The 17,519-nt window shown below is 49.3% G+C and overlaps 6 protein-coding genes across 7 annotated transcripts; 3 read left to right on the top strand and 3 right to left on the bottom strand.

Moving 5' to 3' along the window:
• The first annotated feature begins 227 nt into the window (after positions 1 to 227).
• On the top strand, positions 228 to 2,162 carry FVEG_06894 (hypothetical protein). Its single transcript, XM_018895328.1, has 2 exons — positions 228 to 716; positions 782 to 2,162. The coding sequence occupies exons 1-2, from the start codon at positions 471 to 473 to the stop codon at positions 1,982 to 1,984; spliced, it is 1,449 nt and encodes a 482-aa protein (XP_018752561.1). The 5' UTR covers positions 228 to 470; the 3' UTR covers positions 1,985 to 2,162.
• Positions 1,996 to 6,683, bottom strand: FVEG_06893 (peroxisomal biogenesis factor 6). 2 transcript variants are annotated; one of them, XM_018895326.1, is made up of 3 exons: positions 6,286 to 6,683; positions 2,841 to 6,234; positions 1,996 to 2,786 (listed from the first exon to the last, which is right to left on the bottom strand). In XM_018895326.1, exons 1-3 carry the CDS (start codon positions 6,455 to 6,457, stop codon positions 2,183 to 2,185), a joined length of 4,170 nt encoding a protein of 1,389 aa, XP_018752559.1. In that variant the 5' UTR covers positions 6,458 to 6,683; the 3' UTR covers positions 1,996 to 2,182. The 2 variants fall into 2 exon arrangements, with proteins under 2 accessions (XP_018752559.1, XP_018752560.1); XM_018895327.1 differs by having other exon boundaries at positions 2,841 to 6,219; positions 6,286 to 6,681.
• A 985-nt stretch (positions 6,684 to 7,668) lies between these two features.
• On the top strand, positions 7,669 to 10,779 carry FVEG_06892 (hypothetical protein). Its single transcript, XM_018895325.1, has one exon. The coding sequence runs from the start codon at positions 8,238 to 8,240 to the stop codon at positions 10,407 to 10,409; it is 2,172 nt and encodes a 723-aa protein (XP_018752558.1). The 5' UTR covers positions 7,669 to 8,237; the 3' UTR covers positions 10,410 to 10,779.
• On the bottom strand, positions 10,763 to 12,093 carry FVEG_06891 (ATP synthase mitochondrial F1 complex assembly factor 1). Its single transcript, XM_018895324.1, has one exon. It carries the CDS (start codon positions 11,950 to 11,952, stop codon positions 10,945 to 10,947), a length of 1,008 nt encoding a protein of 335 aa, XP_018752557.1. The 5' UTR covers positions 11,953 to 12,093; the 3' UTR covers positions 10,763 to 10,944.
• A 122-nt stretch (positions 12,094 to 12,215) lies between these two features.
• FVEG_06890 (hypothetical protein) lies at positions 12,216 to 16,520 on the top strand. The gene is made up of 6 exons (XM_018895323.1): positions 12,216 to 12,599; positions 12,648 to 12,773; positions 12,822 to 12,884; positions 12,935 to 13,521; positions 13,580 to 15,262; positions 15,315 to 16,520. Exons 1-6 carry the CDS (start codon positions 12,512 to 12,514, stop codon positions 16,260 to 16,262), a joined length of 3,495 nt encoding a protein of 1,164 aa, XP_018752556.1. The 5' UTR covers positions 12,216 to 12,511; the 3' UTR covers positions 16,263 to 16,520.
• On the bottom strand, positions 16,346 to 17,483 carry FVEG_06889 (hypothetical protein). Its single transcript, XM_018895322.1, has 3 exons — positions 17,284 to 17,483; positions 16,929 to 17,212; positions 16,346 to 16,876 (listed from the first exon to the last, which is right to left on the bottom strand). Exons 1-3 carry the CDS (start codon positions 17,324 to 17,326, stop codon positions 16,532 to 16,534), a joined length of 672 nt encoding a protein of 223 aa, XP_018752555.1. The 5' UTR covers positions 17,327 to 17,483; the 3' UTR covers positions 16,346 to 16,531.
• Between the last annotated feature and the right edge of the window lie 36 nt (positions 17,484 to 17,519).

The following is a 17,519-nucleotide window of genomic DNA, read 5'->3' as shown; positions in this document are numbered from 1 at the left end:
TATTGCATCTTCAGTTGGCAACTCCCAGAAAACAGTTATCTGACATCGAAAGTATTTCGAAACCGTTCTCATGCATTTTATTTCCACTAAAGCACTCTCATGCATTCAGGGGATCTTCTTGCTGCATGGAACAGTTCCAAATGCCCCGCCCCCGCATCATACCAACTGACGCTCTAGGGCTCCAAGTTGGAGCGCTATAATTAAGGAGTTCGGTTCCCCCTATTTCTGGGCGTCCAAGTACTCCGCTTGCTATTTTAATGAGACACAGTACTTCGAACACCTTGTGCTTACGTAGCTGATCAGGATAGCTCCATGATCCCTACTACCGTTCCATTGCTTTGACAGTTGTCCATAGAATCCCAACCGCATTCCATAACTCCACCAGATAATGCGAATACCCTGACGAACAACTCACACTCTCTCTATCAAGTCGAATCATATCAAAACTCTTATTTAATATTTAATCCAACATGACAAACCTTTTGACCGACCCCGCCCTCTTTATCTTCACCTCTTTGACAGCTGGCTCGTCCCACATCGTCACGGCCACCTCACGTCTCGAGACCATCCTACGCGCCAACCGGGTTCCCTTCAAAGCCGTCGATATTGCCGTCGACACCAAGGCTCGCTTGCTATGGGGTCGAAGAGCCGGTAAAGACAAGAGCGGTCGCCCAAGGAAACTTCCTGCCCTGGTTCAGGAGGGCTGGGTTCTGGGTGTACGACAGACATCCCCCTTAGTACTACCTTGGGTCGTATAGCTGATGCATGTGGCTTTCTGTAGGATATTGTTGAAATCGAAGAATGGAACGAATATGGCGAGCTCAAGGAGCACGTCACGATTTACTTCGACGAATTCACCATCCCCTCCATCAACGATAAGCTTCCCGAGCCTCCCTTAAAACGGCCCATCGACCTTACCGGCGGCCTTCTTGCCTCCATGGCCCCTTCGCCTGTCGCCAAGGCTGTAGCAGCTGCAGCCGCCAGCGCCGCCGCTGCTCCAAAGCCTGCTCCTGCTGCGCCTCCGCTACCGGGAGCCAAGGCCGCTCCATCCTCTGCGACACTGAAGGCTTCTACAGAACCTAAGAAGGAAGAGAAGGCCCTGCCTGTCCGATCCGTCGCCGACGAAGCTGCGCAAAAGGCTAAGGAACTTCGCTTGAAGACTCTGCGAGAAAAGGTCCATGGTAAGGATGGTGCGAAGGCTAAGAAGGACGACACAAGCGCAAAGGAGACTGGAAAATCTAAGGAATCAGGAACTCCTGTCGCAAAGACCGATGGCATTCAGTCGCCAACATCCGGTTCGTGGGCCGAGACGGATGCAGGACGAAACGCTATTCAGAGTCCAACAAGCGGCACTTGGAAGGAAAGCGGTCCAGGTTCAATCTCCTCCTTGAAACGAGCCAGTGTGGAAGTGAGCCCGGACGAGGCTAAAGCTGTGGAAGCTAAGACGGCCATAACGGAAGAGCCCGAATTGGAAAAGAAGGCTGAGATAAAGTCGGACGATGATGATTCGGACGACGATGAGGATGAGACCGAAGAGGAGGAGGAAGAGGACACTGATGAGGATAGTGACGAGGACAGCGAAGAAGATGAGGAAGAAGAAACCAAGAAGCCTGGGGTAGCGCCAGAACCCGAGGCGGCAGCAGCAGCAGCAGCAGCAGCAGCAGCACCTGTAGAAACGGCAGAAGCTGCTAAAGATGACAAGCCTAAAGAAGAGTCGGAGAGCACCAAGAAAGAGATCAAGAAAGACTCCCACAAAGACTCGAAGAAAGACTCGATAAAGGACCACAAGAAAGATGTCAAGAAAGACACCAAGAAGCCAGTCAAGAAAGATCCTAAGGAGACCAAGAAAGACGTGAAGAAAGACCCCAAGAAGGATTCCAAGAAGGATACTAAGAAGGACACTAAGAAAGATAGCAAGAAAGATACCAAGAAAGACTCCCACAAAGACTCGAAGAAAGAAGTCAAGAAGGATCCCAAGAAATAAGAGCGATTTGGAGCAGGACGAATCAAAGAATTTCGCTTGAATGTTCTAGTTAGATGGGGAAATAATAGTGTACAGAGTCTAGTCAAACTCAACCGATATACCACCATGACATTAATAACAAGAAATACCCAATCTCCCCTCAAACACTCAATATACAAAAATGCTATATAATGCCGTGATATTCAATTCCATCCCCGACTAATACAATCCATCGTCATCGCTGGCTGTTCCATCTTGGAAACCCATAGGTGCCTTGCCTTTGCCCTTGGATCTGCTGCCATTCATATCATCCACCTCGTCCTCTTCATCAAATTCGTCGCCGCTTGTCAATGCTATCGCCTTGCCTTTGCCCTTACTCGATCCTGAAGCAACCGCCTTGCCCTTGCCCTTTGATGATGTCGACGCCCCTGAGACAACACGTTGGACTGCAGGTGGTTTGTTTTCCGGCTCCTTCTCTCGGACTCCCTCAAAAGTTGCCCGGACGTATTCATAGTGAGCCAGTTCGCCAGCACTGACACTGGGCACAAGCTCATCGTTAGCCGCCAGGAAGTCTTCTTCCTGAACCATAACAGCAATGTCTTCAGGGGTAGCGTAGTGGTCAAAGTAATATGCAGTAGAAATTGGATGTTGGGTTGCTGGGTCGGAATTGATGGCGCGAATCTTGTTGTCCACAGCTGTGGCTTGCCGTGTAACAGCTTTCAGCATTGCATCACTGCACAGGGCATAGAAATCGGCACCGGTGTATGTGAAGGGTAGTTTCTCTGCCACTGAAGCGAGGGATACTGATGGATGAAGTGTGAATCTGCAAATAGGTTAGCCACTGTTGTTGGATTAGAGGAAGATGGTATCAACTCACTTTCTGGTCAGAGCTTCCAGAATGGTTTGCTGCTTGTCATTGGTGTCAGAGACACCAAGGTAAAGCATTTTATCAAATCGACCAGGTCGCAAAAGGGCAGGGTCCAGAAGATCTGGTCTGTTGGTTGCTCCAATAACGAAAACACCACCGCCGCCATCATCACCTCCAGACATACCATCCAGTTCTGCCAGAAGCTGGGACACAATGCGGTCCATAACACCACCACTGTCACCTTGGTTGCCACGCTTGGGTGCCACTGAATCCAACTCATCGAAGAAGACAACGCAAGGTCTAGCATCGCGAGCACGTTGGAACACGCGTCGAACGTTGGCTTCGGACTCTCCGATATACATGTTGAGAAGCTCTGGTCCCTTGACACTAAAGAAGTTGAGACTATATTCAGTAGCGATCGCCTTGGCCAATAATGTCTTTCCAGTTCCGGGAGGACCGTAGAAGAGAATACCTGATCGCTTCTTCATACCCTTCGCAAACAGCTCAGGACGCTCAAGAGGTAGTTGAATGGTCTCAGTAACGGCTTCCTTGACGTTATTGAGACCACCAACATCATCCCAGGTAACATTGGGGATCTTCGGGGCACCAATAGAGTCAGAGAAGTTCTTGCGAGCAGCCTCAACAGCAATTTCAAAATCTCCCTTGGTGAGGCAGCGGGCAAGGGGACCACCAGCAACCTGCACATCTCGTACCGTGATAATCTTGCCATCATGCGTATTCTTGGCTGAGAGCTGCTCCAGTCGTGACTGTTGAGCGATAGAGGCACGCTCAACAACATCTACCAAGTCGCCAGCCACGAGCGCAGCGGTCTTGAGAGCGATTGAGTTGAGGTCGATCGAAGGCTCAAGACTAACACTTCTATCGCTGATGATGGATTTCAGAATAGACTCACGCTCCGCCTCGTCAGGGGCTGTCATTTCCAACTCGTGTGTAAACAAGGCTCGAACACCATCAGGCACTTTGTCAACCTCATTCGTTGTGGCAATCAAAACTCGTGTGTCCTCTAGAATCTCCTTGATCGTTGACTCAATGCGATCGGCAGTGAGGGCCTCGACGTGCTGAACAAGTAAAGCACAGCAATCGGGACCACAACTCATGGCACGCTCGGCTCTTGTCCTGAGAAAGCCCTCAGTTTTCACATCGCTTCCACTGCCGCTCCCCTCACTGAGAATATCATACGCGTCGATTTTATATGTATGAAGACCCATATCGGAACAAGCCCCTGACGCCAGAGTCAACTTTCCAATATTTCGATGTGTAGACGTTAACAGAATTGCGACAGGGGGCATCTTCAGATGAATTGCTCTAGCGCTCGTGGCTGCTGCAATCAACTCCCTCAGCTGGCGTCTGAGAGGTGACACATAAGGCAACTCGGGTTCCTGAATTGGAGCTGGAGTCGACTCCGATGCCTTCTTGGGTGTCTTCTTGAGACCAAGGTAATATTGCCATGTGCTCTGCTTGATACCTGGTATACGACTTGTTTCGAAGCCTGAACCATGCATTGCAACAGATGAACTATCGATGCAGGCAACTGATCCCCAGAAAGCCTCGGCAGTTCCGTCTTCGTCCTCATCCGCTTTCTGGATTTGGATATGTCCAACCTTGAACCAAGCTACGCTGTCGAACTTGGAGGGTTGCTTTCCTCCCTCCTGTCCACCAGCAGTGAGTGCCATCACGTCGTCCACTTCGGATCCTCCTGCGCCAGGCATCTCCTGAAGCGTACGGCCAAGCTCAGCGTCGACTGGGACAGCGATAAGATCGCCGCTTCGAACAAGGCGGATTTTCTGGGCGAAATACCGTTTGAGGCCACCCAGAACGGCGGTTTGGAAAGCTCGCTCTGCAGAGATAGGAGTTCGAATGTGGTGAATAGTGATATCTCGAGCGTAAGGCGGGCGAGCTGCACTTGTAAACCGAGGGATTGTCCCCTTGCCTTGATATGATGCCTTTTTCAAGGGCGCAAGACGTAGATAGGGTGCATCGTCCAGATTGGCTAGGAGGATAGGTGATGCATAGGCCGTGGGACTGGCGGGCCGCTGAATCTGGGATTCGAAGAATGATAATCTTCTCTCACCGTGTTTAGCACTGGGTATTCTAGTCATTGGCCGTTGCGAATACCCTTCGGGTAGACCGTAGACTCGGACGGGCCGCCATTTGGCAGGCTCTGACTCAACTTGTCCAAAACTTCCAAGGCCAAATGCACCGAATCCATTTGCAGGGGGTTCTTCTGAAGCTTCTATTCGTACCCAATCTCCAGAAAAACATCCAATACGGCTCAGCGATGTCACATCGACGTAGATTCGCGCTTCCTCGTCGTCTTCTAAGGATGGCTTCGGATGTAAAAGGTCTGTCGGAATTTGTTCCATCAGACCCTGTGCCTTGAAGAGACGACCTCGGGGTCGGTCTGGTCGAGCAGTGGTCGCAGTGAAATTGGAGAAAACGGAGCCAGGCGTTGCAATTCCATTTGTTTTCCTGCCACGAAGCGTTCCAACTGTCATAGGCGTGCCTGGCTGGAGCGTTGATATACCACTGGCATTGGTTGTTGGCAAGGTTGGTGCTTGCAAAGAAATCATATCGTCCATAGAATCGTCTGATAATTCGTCCTCGTTGTCGAAATCAGATATATCTGGCTCGGTTTCGGTCGCAGACTCCATATCCTCGGTCGTCATTCCTGACTTATCGCGATCCTCAGCTGCAGAATAGAACTGGTCGTTGCTGGTATCATCCTCATCCTCGGGAACGCCATTAAGCTGTTGGCTAGCGCTCATGGAAGCAACGCGACGTATCTGCTTGGTATGGACACGACCGCGCATGAGAATAATCTTAGTTGACTCTGTTAAAACACCTTGGGCAACAGGCTCGCACAGCATGATCTTTCCAGGATTTGGGGGCACATGTGTAAGAGGGTGCGGCGGAAGAGGAAGCGGAAATAAATCGCCAGCATGTACAACCTTCAGACTGCCCAGAGCAGCTCTGAGAGAAGTCACGAGACGCCCATCCGGTGTTGAATCCGCACCTTTCGCCTTGGAGCTGGCAGGATGGTCTCGGAAGAAGGTACCCTCCCCATTCTCCAACCTTTTCGTCAATTCACTCTCCAGGCTCACAAACACGGTCTCGAGAGGAACGGGCGCCACGTCAAGCACGAGAATCTCGATTCCGCCGCGGCTGTGACTTGACAGTTTGGATGGCGCGACCTGTTGTAACGTCACGGCAAAGCTTTGTAAGGAAGCAGAAGATGGTGAGAATCGGACGGTCGAGGGCGCGAGTGCAGAAGACTCAATAATGGGTACAATTGACCACGGACTGTCGATAGGGTTGGCATTGGGTATCCACGGAGCGATCGCAATGTGGTGAACGTCTTCGGTAGCGCCTTGGTAGAGTTGAGCTATGATTTCGTTCAGGCATTGACTTGCAATGAAACATGTGCTTCACTTACCGTTACCTAGATGGGGGAAGAGATCTCGAAAGATGTCTTCGGATACTATGCCGACATCGCTCTTAATATGATCGTCAAGCACGAGTTTTGCCGTAATGGCAGGCTTGTCCTGGCGACGTCTGCGGTTCCTCCGCCTGTTTGAACTCAAAGCTGGCTTTGAAGGGGACGCCATCTTGAAAAGAAGTCAAGCTTGAGGGAATGTGGTAAAGTTTGCGGAGGACGAAATTGTTACAGGAAGCTCGAAGCGCAAACGCGGGGATCACTGCATCGCTCGGGGACTCCTTCAATTGGTAAAAATCGCAAGATCTGGACAAGCAAACAAGAAACAGCAGTCTCGAGTATATAATTGCGCGCAGACAAAAAAAGAAACCCCAAGGGGATGAGGATGAAGCTAATGGATTGACTGTGAGGTTGAGATTAAGAAATTGGAGGTGGCTTCCATTGGAGCTCGGCAGCGGCTCATGGCGACCGAAGCAGCAACAGTGGCCTGCCTCGGCTTCTCCCAGCTTTGGCTAGGTAAGGTTGGTAGGTGCTACATACGTAAGGTACCTAGGTTCCTTAGTACACGGGGTCTCTAGGTACCGCTCCGAGGTACGTACCGAGACCGAGAAGCCCGTGAGGTGGCCCGAACGCGGAGAAGCGTGTACAACAGGGACTAAATCTGCCTTCAGAGAACAGAAAATATAAGGCCTTGAACAAAAGATATCAAAGTAAACTCATAAAATATTCCACTGATATTAGGATGGTTCATTCAAGTCTTCTCGTCATCTTGAGTGAAGACTAGGCCTACTCTCTACTCTACAGGCGGGTATCAATCAACAACTCCAGAGCCCAGCGTCTCCAGCGTCTCCAACCTGGGGTAAAAAGCCAAGTCTAGGGTTGGTCGATTCGTGGCGAGACCCTGCAACGCTTTAGTTGGAGTAACAAAGCACAGCGCAAGATCAACAGGAGCTGAAAATAGCTTATCTTGCATGAAGAATGACACAAGCGGCATTGGATACTTGGTCCTACTTGTTCAGGTCTAACTTATCCAAGTATTTTCGTTATCAGCATCATATGAACGAAAACGAAATCATACATCATGAATTGAATGTCTAGTTGTTGTTTACGACACGAATACGCTCTTATCATTTCCTTAATTGTGAGTAAACAGTACTTAGATGCAGAATGTCGTACGCATCATCAATTCTTGGCCGTTGGCAGTGTCTATTGCAGCATGATCATCCAAAACATACAGTGAACCACAGCTAAGAACGCAAATTAGATGATCTCTTAGACCCCTTTTGACAGCCTTCACATGCTTTTCAGCAAGGATCATCGCTCATTAAAGTCGCAGTTCCCGCCACAAATCTGGCTGTCTGGCCAAATTTCTGCTTATAACGACTTCCCATGACGCAACTATACATCCATTATCTTATTAGCGGCCATTCACAGTTGATTGCTCTGTCACTTCCCATGATTAAACGTTGCCGGTCTATTTGATGAATTTGAAACAGATTTTCCCCTTCTTTCTAACCGTTACAAAAGAAAAGATTCGGCCTAGACACACTTGACGATTTCTTTCTCATCATCACGCCAGTCTCTTATACACCGCATAACAACCGAGACTCAAGTCAACAATCGGTCTGTCCGTTAAGTGGAATATTGGACGTACACCATCTGATCTACTCTCCTTATGATCCCACCCTCTTTTCATCGATCCTTGACTTGTTCTTGCATTGGCCATCTCCGTCCTGGAGTTGTATCTCCGTAATCCTTTACAATCCCCGTCCGACATGCGAATTGTTCCTTGAACAGTAGATCTCTCTTCCACGGCGCATCTCAAGGCCAGCAGTCGTTCAATCGCTCGACTAGGTACTTGTCTCGCACAGCCATAGCCATATTATCATCTGGTATCTACACATTCTTTATTGGCCGAGTCGGCCCTCATAATTGAGAATTGCCTAGAAACCATGACACAACAGCAGCATGGCTCGTCAACTACGACACAGGAGCATCGTCCCAAAGTTGTTGGCAAGAAACTAGCCGAGACAGCCGTCCAATTCACACAACAAGCTGAGAAGCTCTCACATCAACACCCAACGGGCCACGACCCCGGAGTAGCCATCGAAGCACAATTTGTCACGCCTCATGACCCTGTTATCATCACTTCAGATGGGAAACGACTCCCGGGGGTGCCATTGCAGGAGGCGCATAAGCTCAATGTCCTGAGGGAAGAGCTTCAAGGCAAGCCTGAGAGTGTCGAAATCAAAGCAGGAGACGAAACCAAAGAGAAGATATCCAATGTCGAGAACGCAAACCCTGAGCAAAAAAAGGTCGTTCAGTTGCCCTCAGAACAGAATGGCGCATCTCTACAAAAGTCTAATAGCAACAGCACATTGCGAAAACAGACACCCCCTTCTCATACCAATCCTCTCTTCCCTCCACTGCCGCTATACGGGCCACCAAATATGCTACGCAATCTTCAATGCATGTTCTTTCGAATCAGCGCATTCTTTCTCAGCCTGGCATTTCTCGGAGTCATCGTCTTGGGCTCATTGTTTACGACGATACCCGTGATCTGGAAGAACATCTGGTACAGGCTGACTTTTTGCGATCCTGATTCTGACAGGCCGTTCTATGAAGAGGAAAAGCGCAGAGCTCAAGCAAGACGCGAGCAAGAAAAGGCTTGGAAGCAAAAGTCTTCAAACGGACGAACGCTAGACAGGATGGAAAATGCTGAGGGATTCCCACCAACAGAAGGCGGACCAGACCCAATCATCTGTGACGTCGCATATTATGCGCGCAGAGTTGGTCTAGACGTTGAGACATTTGAGGTTCAGACCGAAGATGGTTTTATAATCGACTTATGGCATGTTTACGACCCCAAGGAGTATACCGAACTCGAAGAAAGCCTGAGGTCTGATCAGGGGCCAGAGGTTTTCCAACCCCAAAGGAAGAAGCTCAAAGACCCATCGCAGAAGCCAAAGTTCCCCGTGCTGCTCATGCATGGCCTACTACAAAGCTCGGGTGCTTATTGCTGTAATGATGACGACTCTCTCGCTTTCTGGCTGTGCAAGTCCGGCTATGACGTGTGGCTTGGCAACAACCGTTGTGGATTCGAGCCCAAGCATGCACTGCTTGAGTACAACGACCCGAGGATGTGGTGCTGGAATATTAGGCAGATGGGTGTTTTCGATCTTCCCGCGTTGACGTCGCGAGTCATCACAGAGACGGGTTTCGAAAAGATTGGACTTATCTGCCACTCCCAAGGTACAACTCAAACCTTTGTCGCCTTGGCCAAAGAACAGCGACCTGAGCTGGGCGAGAGGCTGACCGTATTCTGTGCCCTCGCCCCAGCCGCATATGCTGGGCCGTTAATCGGTAAGATGTACTTCAAGTTCATGCGAATCATTTCGCCAGGTCTATTTCGTCTCATGTTTGGCATCCATGCATTTATCCCTTTCATGATGCAGATGCACAAACTGTTGGATCCCCGTCTATATGGCTGGCTTGGTTACAAAGTCTTCTCGTTTCTGTTTGACTGGACTGATGCCCGTTGGGATCGTGGCCTTCGCAATCGCATGTTCCAGTTTGCGCCTGTTTACGTCAGCGCCGAGTCTATGCGATGGTGGCTTGGCCGAGAGTGCTTTGCCAAGCACAAATGTATCTTGTCTACGAAAGAGATTGTTAGAGCTGAGGAGCACATGGATTCCAAGGGAGATGGACGACCTGTGACACCAAGGACCTCGTCAGCGCTCGAAGCTCATCGGAAACACCCCAAAGGCTCTACCGCGTGGTATAACAAACAAGCGCCACCTATGGCTATGTGGGTTTGTGGTAACGACGATCTTGTTGACGGAAGGAAACTGCTCCGGCGGTTCGAAAAGGGCCGTGAGCCTCATGTCAACCTGGTCCACAGCAAGGTGATCCCTGAATACGAACATCTAGATGTCATCTGGGCGATGGATGCGGTCGATCAGGTCTTCAAAGAAGTACGTGAGGTTCTATGGAAAACATGCAATGCACGCAATATTTGCCGCGTCCCTGAAGGCTGTGAGGCGGTGCTACCAGAAAAGGCGAAGCTGTCTGTCAAAGAAGATATGGTGGAGGAGTGCCAATCGAGTAGTAGTGGCGAGACTTAGAAAGTGTTCGAAGAGGCATAACGATATACACGAACCAATACACGGAGATGAAAGACGGATTTGAATATACATGGAGCGCAAAAAGGATATACGGATTGGAGCATATATGGATTGATATCATGTTACGGATACCTCTACTTGGCTTTGTGAACATCAACATTGTCAGATACCTCGAATTGAATTTCACTATGGGACAATGGTGTTGCTTGGATGGCGTTGAGGTTGGTCATGTTATGTTGAATACCGAGGGAACGAATTTAGACATATTATTTTAATCATTAAGTTAACATGATATCTTGAACTTTGTACTACCTGCACCAACTGCACTGCTTTGCTGCAAGTCTGCATTAACCAAGAGTTGAGATCACGGCAAACGAGAGAGCATCGTAGGACGTGGTGGATGTTTAAATAATCTTGTACACTAGTCATATATTCTACAATTCATCACCTTTCTTAGGTGGATGTCACGCTATTTGCCTTTAATAACACAAAACCATGGTGCGGAGCTCATGGTTGAAACAGAATGCTTCCATACTTAACCCATGCGCTCAGCCTCCTCCAGCAGCTTATCAACACTGAATCTCGAGTCGCCAGCTGCGAACCAGTTCAGCAGCTTCTTTCGCTCCTCAGCCCTATCCTTACGCTCACCAGTCAGCTCGACTTCCTCACCATCCCAACCACCATAGAATCGCTGTAGAGACATGAGAAGCCACTTGGCGTTCTCTGGTGTAACACCTCGGTCAGGCAGGACCTGGCCCTGCATCAAAACCAGACCTCGCTCATCGGCAAGGTCGAGGTGGTGTGTGATGGTAGTATGAGGCTGTGCAAACTCGCCTCGGTTCTTGTATTCAGCAAGCTGGGTGAACAGAACAGTGCTAGTTTTGGACGCGGCATCAAAGGTCCACTGCAGGAAGTGAATCTCTGCGCCTTGGGCGGGATGAGGCACCGGAAGGACGAATTGAGGGGCTGCTCGTGCAGCGTCCTCCATAGCCTTGTATGTAGACATCGGGATTACAGCACAGAGGTTCTGCTCAGATGAGGCATGTCGTAGACGCCAGATAGCTGTAAGCTCCTTCTCTGGAAGCTCCCGTGCCTTGGGGAGGTCAATGATGTCATTTAGAGTCTTGATAGCAGGCTTATCTGAGCCGGCTGGAGGATATTGGGGAGGAGTGGTAGGAGGATCGCGAGGGTCTCTGGTGGGCTCGTCTTGTCCAGGGGGGTCGTCGGCGTTGGGTTGAACAACTGGTGTTTCGGGTGCTTGAGGAATTGTTCCAACTGGAATCTCAATACCACTCTTTCGACGCTCAGCATCGATTTTGTCAGCGTAAGCTGCCTTGAGCTGGTCAATGCTCTGGAGGCCCTCTTTCTGAGCCTTCTGGTTCAGTTTCTCTTTGTATTTCTCGACGACGGCTTGCGAAGGTTGGGTTGTTGCGAGGAAGCGAATATCGTGAACTTGAGCCCATCGTCGCTGGTTGATAGCTCGGGTGGTGCGTATGGGAGCGGCTACAAGCCGGCGAAGGGCAGGAATTCGTAGTGAGGCCATGCTGGAGGGCAATTGAGTCGACAAGCCACCTCTGAAAGTGTCGGGCTCAGTTGTGTGGATGTGTTTTGGAGGTCGATGACGGAGAAAGAAATACAGGGGCCGACCACCAAAATTGCTGTTGTCAATCAACCCAAGAAATACTGCAGTGGGGCCGTGGCTGCGGAATGACGGGACATCTCCGTAGAGGTCGATGGCCGGCTTCGGAGTTTGACATGATGACAAAGAGGGCTTCAGCAATTGGACCAATCTGATAAGACTTATATCAAAAACCTCGAAATACAATATACTAGAGAATCTGGATCTTATTTCATAACGTCTCTCATATTATCTTTTCACTTTTGACATCACGCTGCAGAAAACCAACTACAGTGCTCAACTACCCCGCCATACAATTTCACCGCTTTTGGTGGGCTTCAACTTTCTGCCACTTCACTATCGCAAACTCGACGGGCAAAGTTTCAGGTTTCTCTTTATAAGTTGTTTGGGATAGGGCGAACTGTTGGATTTGTGCACCCAAGAAGACAGTCGAACGGCTTGTGCGGTCTCACACTGTCTCATCATGGCAGACTTTAGGCAATGGGCTCTTGAATTTGTTCTAGCTGACAATGAGGGGCAACAGACAGCGATAGCCAAGAAGGCTGCCAACGGTACTTCAGTCCATCCCTGCTAAATGAAGATGTTCTGACTTTGACCAGAGATTCAAACTTCAGCGGCCAATACAAATCCTGTAGCACGATGGGTCGAAGCTGTGCAGCCTTGGATGCCAGGTAGTGGTAATGAGGCCGAGAATGAGACACCAGATTGGACGGCGAGGGCAAAGGGTAAGTCTCGGTTCATATCGTGGCATCGGTCGTGTCTAACTATCATAGCGCTCGAGTTTCTATCACGGACGTTGGACTTTCTAAGCAATGATATTCTGAAACCCAGCCAAGGTAAGCTTTTGTACAAGACATGACTACGATTTTGTCTAACAATTGGCCAGTGAAACTATTGGTCAGCTTCTTCGGAGCCATGTTCGAGGTCGATCATAAAGCTGGAATCATGCCCTCCGCGAGTGCGCTATCTAGGATAGTCGCCATGAAGTCCTTCCAACGGCACATGGGGCATGACATCATCCAGAAAGTGTGCTCTCTCAAGGATGACTTCCCACGCCAAGTATCCAAGACCAGACTCGAAATCTATGAGCTCATACGGCTACTCATGATAACTCCTGGGGTCGCCAGCGATTTGCAGAACACACACGGCTCGTCAGCTGGCTTTATGCTCGACTTAATTCAACTGTGCAGAAGTGAACGAGACCCCGAGTGTTTGATGGTGTGGTTTGACATCTTGAGATTGTTCATGTCTGAGTACACAGTCTCTCAAGACGTGCTGGAAGAGGTGTATGGTGTTTTCAAGCCATACTTTCCCATTTCACTCCCTCGAGCATCTCAAGTTGCAATCACCCCTGAAGAGCTGAAGCTAGCACTACGAAAGTGCTTTTCGGCAAACCACTTATTAGCTGATAAGGTCTTTCCATTCCTCTTGGGCAAACTGGACCAGGGTGATGCTGTGACGGTCAATGTCAAGGTTGGTGGAACCCATTCTTTGATTCTTGAAAGGGAGAAGTTAAGCTGACCGAAACTAGCTCGATATCCTCAAGACCATGCAAGCCTGTCTTGATGAGTACAGCCATCCTCAGAAAGCAATTGCGCCCTATGCCAACCAAATATGGGGCAGCTTGAAGTATGAGGTTCGAAACGGAGAAATTGAAGATACCATCTGGGGCACATTGGAAGTTCTCAAGTCTCTCACTAGACGACTCACTGGGGATAGCCTTCGCGACTACACATTATCAGTTACCCGAGACTGCGTACCAGATCTTGCGACAACTATGTATGCTTCACCCGCTGGCCGACTCATGGTCAGTGTCCTGAGCTCCAAGCCTAGTGCTTTTGTCCTAATGGCTGCTCCCGTCATTACACATATCAAAGAGAACTTGCGACATCCAAAGGCACCTGTCCACACCCAGGATCTTCTAAAAGTCTTGCACGTCATCTTGGAAACTCGTTTCCTATTAGTTGACACAAATATGGCCGCTGAGGACCGTGAGGATTTTGCTGCCATAGACGGTTTCTTCAAGTCCCTTTATGAAGATGTCTTCAAGGGCCCCGTGAACCTTGGCTCTAAACCGGATGCCTCTTATGATGACATCAAGGTCGCTACGCAGGCTGTCCCGGGAGCTGGAGTTTTGGTTTGCCAACGGCCTTCCAAGTCATTGGATCTCTCAAACAATGATGCAAGCGACATTTCTCAGCGATTACTTCCCGAGTCAACTTGCTCAGAAATCTGCTCATCTCTGTTTGCCATTCTCAAGAAGTCGGGTCCCGGGTACCCTCGATCTTCTGGGGGCGATGAACTCATTAACGATGCTGCCCAGGCTCTCCAACGGGCTATTCGATACTTCCCTCGCGGTTTCAAAGGCCTCGTGGATGAGAGTTTGAGCATCATTCGCTCCAGTCGACAAAATGGTAATGTTCCTGATACGGTTGAGACGATCAAGACTCTTGGAGGTTTGGTTGCATACCTGGGCTCCTCAGAACTACCCTTCACACCACGAGATGGTTTCGATCACTTCATTTACTCCATTCGCGCATTCCTATCAGAACTCTTTGACTCGCTGGAATCCAAGTCGGATCCTGAAATTTGGTGTGCCCTGGTTGCTACAATCCAATCCACTATTCGATACTTCAACGACGCCTGCTTGGCAAAGAATCCTGACAAAGAATTATCCATCGAAGACGAGCCCTTACAAAAGATCAGCTCTGCGTACCCTGCCCTGAGTCTGCTTGGTGGGGAGACAGCAGCTGGGTCTTCTCCTGAATATCATAGCCGAGTTTCTCAGTCAGCCTCTGTGACCGAGATAAGAAGCGAGTTCTTAGTCGTTACCCTTTTCATTGCTAGGCAACTCTATCGCAGAGCGACCAAGGTAATTGAAACACATCCTCAGACAGGCAAACAAGCTCTAAGTTTGAGTGATGATTTTGCCAATGTCGACGAAGTCTCTGGACACCAGTACCTTCATCTTATTTCCACTCTTGCAGGCTTTATCATCCACGAGTTCAGTGAAACTCAACAAACATCACTCAAGGCTGAGAGTTTTGCCATTAACCTCTTCCGTGATGAGTCTATTACGGTTCCGAAGACGGCGCCGGAAGCTCAGTTGAGCCTAGAGAATGGCTCATCTTGGAGTTGGTTAACTTCCGAAGCGCCCAATGTTCTAGCTTTTGGTATACTGCAAGCTTTGCAGACATCAGCAGTATCTCGCCTGGTAAGGACCCTTCCATCATAACTCGTATTCTTTATTGCTAACTCAATTGTAGTTTGACATTGGAGTTGCCCAAGAGTTGATTCTCAGCGGTTTCGCAGCAGACACAAACTTCAGCAGACCAGTGGCTCTTTCCATCTTGACTATTCTAGCAAACAAGTTCAAAATTGAGACTATTCCGAGTCTCATAACAGCTCTAGAGCAACGATCCTCTAGTTTGTTACCCGCATCTACATCAGAAAATGACGCCTTTCGCTTGGAGCAAATCACCTCTATTTATGCTCTTGTTGCGGGCATGGTCAGACGTTATAGCGGCAAGGAGGCAAAGACACTATTAGATGTGGTCAAGGAATCGCCCAACGATCCCAAGCTTGGCACTGAACTTGCTCGACGACTTGAAATGATTGTGGCCCCTCAGCAACCGCTTACCAAAGAGTGTTATGCCATCGTCAAGCCTCTCTGGACCCAGAAGGTCTACTTCCAGCTTGTCAGCCCAATGCTACAAGCCGCTACTGGAACGGAAGCAGAGGTCCAGAACCAACAGGGCAAGGCGAACTACAGCACAGCCGTGTTACTCATGGTCAAGCACATGAATTTCCCAATTTATGAAGCCGATGCAGACAGCATCCTCCGAATCTCGATCGCCGTTGCGCAAAACAGTGGCATCGGCCCCGAAACCAAGGCGGCCCTGGACGTGATTAAGAATACACTCGCAGAGGCCCCTGAGAAGGGTAAGGGGCATATTCGAAGCATCATCAATATCTGCAGCAGTGTCTTCTCACATAAATCTTCTCCCGTGTCTGCTGATATAGAGACGGAGGGTGCTTGTGGCAAGCTTGCGCTGGAGATCGTAGGGAGCCTACCACAGACATACGACTCCCAGCACTTGATACCACATGCGCCTCAAGTACAACGACAGTTGACATTGGTTTGTGGACATCGTGTACGAGAGGTGAGAAAGACAGCACGACTGGCTAGGGCCGCTTGGGCTGATCTCAAGTAAGATGACGAGCTGTGTTTTACATAGAGGCAATGCCATAGCACCATGGCATTATCGGACTTGATCTCCTTTTAGTGGTTGGCGCTAGATAGGTAGTCGGAAAAGGTTTATATAACAGAGATCATTCAGAATTGGACAATATTTAAGCACAAGAGACATAATCAGATGCTCTGCCGGAGTTCTGACAATACCCTGTCAGTGCATGGCATCAATATGATTCCCTACAAACGCCATACTATATATAACCACTTCATATTCTCCAATGCTCCTTTTTACGCCTTGCGTCGCTTGCCACCCTTCTTCTCAGTTACCTCTGGTGTGGATGCGGCCTCGGCACCAGTGGCGTTCGCAGCCAGAATAGCATCGAGAACATCGGGGCTGGCATCCAACAACTCCTTAGAGACGGTAACACGCTTGGGGTCTCGCTTGCCGATCAAAGGTACTGAGTTGGCGAGGAGCTCCTGGAAGGGAACAGCAACAAATTGGCCAGTTTGGTCGAACCAGCCGCTGAAAGGCTTGGAGATTTTGTGAACGGTGGATTTCGAGTTATCATCAGTGACGGTAATGGTGAGGTTGTAGATGGGGACGTTCTTCTTTGTAGAACTGCTGATGGAGATCTAACAAAGATGTTAGTAGATTGTAAAGAAGATGCGATTAAATTCGTCCGACCTTTTCTCCAGATGGTGAAGTTCCCTCGTACACAACACCCTTTTCACGGAACATAATCCATAGTGTCAAGGCGCCATTGATCAAGGTGTAGAGCGTAACGGCAGCAGCTGTGTAGTATTTCGTGCTCTCAAAACCTAGCTTGTAGTCCCAGAGGAAACAAGCAGCTGCAACACTGAAAGCAGTGTATCCGAGCGCAAGGCGAACATCGGTGAGGGTATGAGACTGGTGGAACTTGAGAGAGTTTAGGTAGTTGGGGATAGCATCGTCGGATGTGTTCTTGAGGTCTGTGTCGCGAAGAGCCACCGTGTCAGAAGATGGTCTCGTATAAGAGCTTATAAGGAGCTGGAGAGCTTACCAGCAAGATTATAGACCGAGATTTTTTCAGCGGCGTTGGCCATGATATATATAGGCGCGCAATGGCTTGTGTTGAGGAGATTGAATGCTGTGGTATGTTGCTAAAGAAAGTGGTCGTTTTCTATATGTACAAGTATTGAGACTCGCTGTCATGGGAAGTCTGGGCTGTCGTGGGGCCGAAGCGAAGCATGTGGATAGCTGTCCCTTCATCGAAAGCTAAAGACTCTGTAAAGTGTG

Source organism: Fusarium verticillioides, chromosome 7 (assembly GCF_000149555.1).
Source record: "Fusarium verticillioides 7600 chromosome 7, whole genome shotgun sequence".
NCBI lineage: Eukaryota > Fungi > Ascomycota > Sordariomycetes > Hypocreales > Nectriaceae > Fusarium > Fusarium verticillioides.
This window is presented reverse-complemented; position numbering and strand designations above follow the sequence as displayed.

Excerpts from the sequence above, each read along its gene's own strand:
- FVEG_06891 (XM_018895324.1), bottom strand. The coding sequence starts at position 11,952 with ATGGCCTCACTACGAATTCCTGCCCTTCGCCGGCTTGTAGCCGCTCCC.
- FVEG_06894 (XM_018895328.1), top strand. The coding sequence starts at position 471 with ATGACAAACCTTTTGACCGACCCCGCCCTCTTTATCTTCACCTCTTTG. Across the intron at positions 717-781 it reads AGGAGGGCTGGGTTCTGGGT|GATATTGTTGAAATCGAAGA; the intron begins GTACGACAGACA and ends GGCTTTCTGTAG.
- FVEG_06890 (XM_018895323.1), top strand. The coding sequence starts at position 12,512 with ATGGCAGACTTTAGGCAATGGGCTCTTGAATTTGTTCTAGCTGACAAT. Across the intron at positions 12,774-12,821 it reads TTGGACGGCGAGGGCAAAGG|CGCTCGAGTTTCTATCACGG; the intron begins GTAAGTCTCGGT and ends TAACTATCATAG. Across the intron at positions 12,885-12,934 it reads TATTCTGAAACCCAGCCAAG|TGAAACTATTGGTCAGCTTC; the intron begins GTAAGCTTTTGT and ends ACAATTGGCCAG.
- FVEG_06889 (XM_018895322.1), bottom strand. The coding sequence starts at position 17,326 with ATGGCCAACGCCGCTGAAAAAATCTCGGTCTATAATCTTGCTG. Across the intron at positions 17,213-17,283 it reads CTCGGTCTATAATCTTGCTG|ACCTCAAGAACACATCCGAC; the intron begins GTAAGCTCTCCA and ends TTCGCGACACAG. Across the intron at positions 16,877-16,928 it reads CTTCACCATCTGGAGAAAAG|ATCTCCATCAGCAGTTCTAC; the intron begins GTCGGACGAATT and ends CATCTTTGTTAG.
- FVEG_06893 (XM_018895326.1), bottom strand. The coding sequence starts at position 6,457 with ATGGCGTCCCCTTCAAAGCCAGCTTTGAGTTCAAACAGGCGGAGGAAC. Across the intron at positions 6,235-6,285 it reads CTTCCCCCATCTAGGTAACG|CTCAACTCTACCAAGGCGCT; the intron begins GTAAGTGAAGCA and ends ACGAAATCATAG. Across the intron at positions 2,787-2,840 it reads CTGGAAGCTCTGACCAGAAA|ATTCACACTTCATCCATCAG; the intron begins GTGAGTTGATAC and ends ACCTATTTGCAG.
- FVEG_06892 (XM_018895325.1), top strand. The coding sequence starts at position 8,238 with ATGACACAACAGCAGCATGGCTCGTCAACTACGACACAGGAGCATCGT.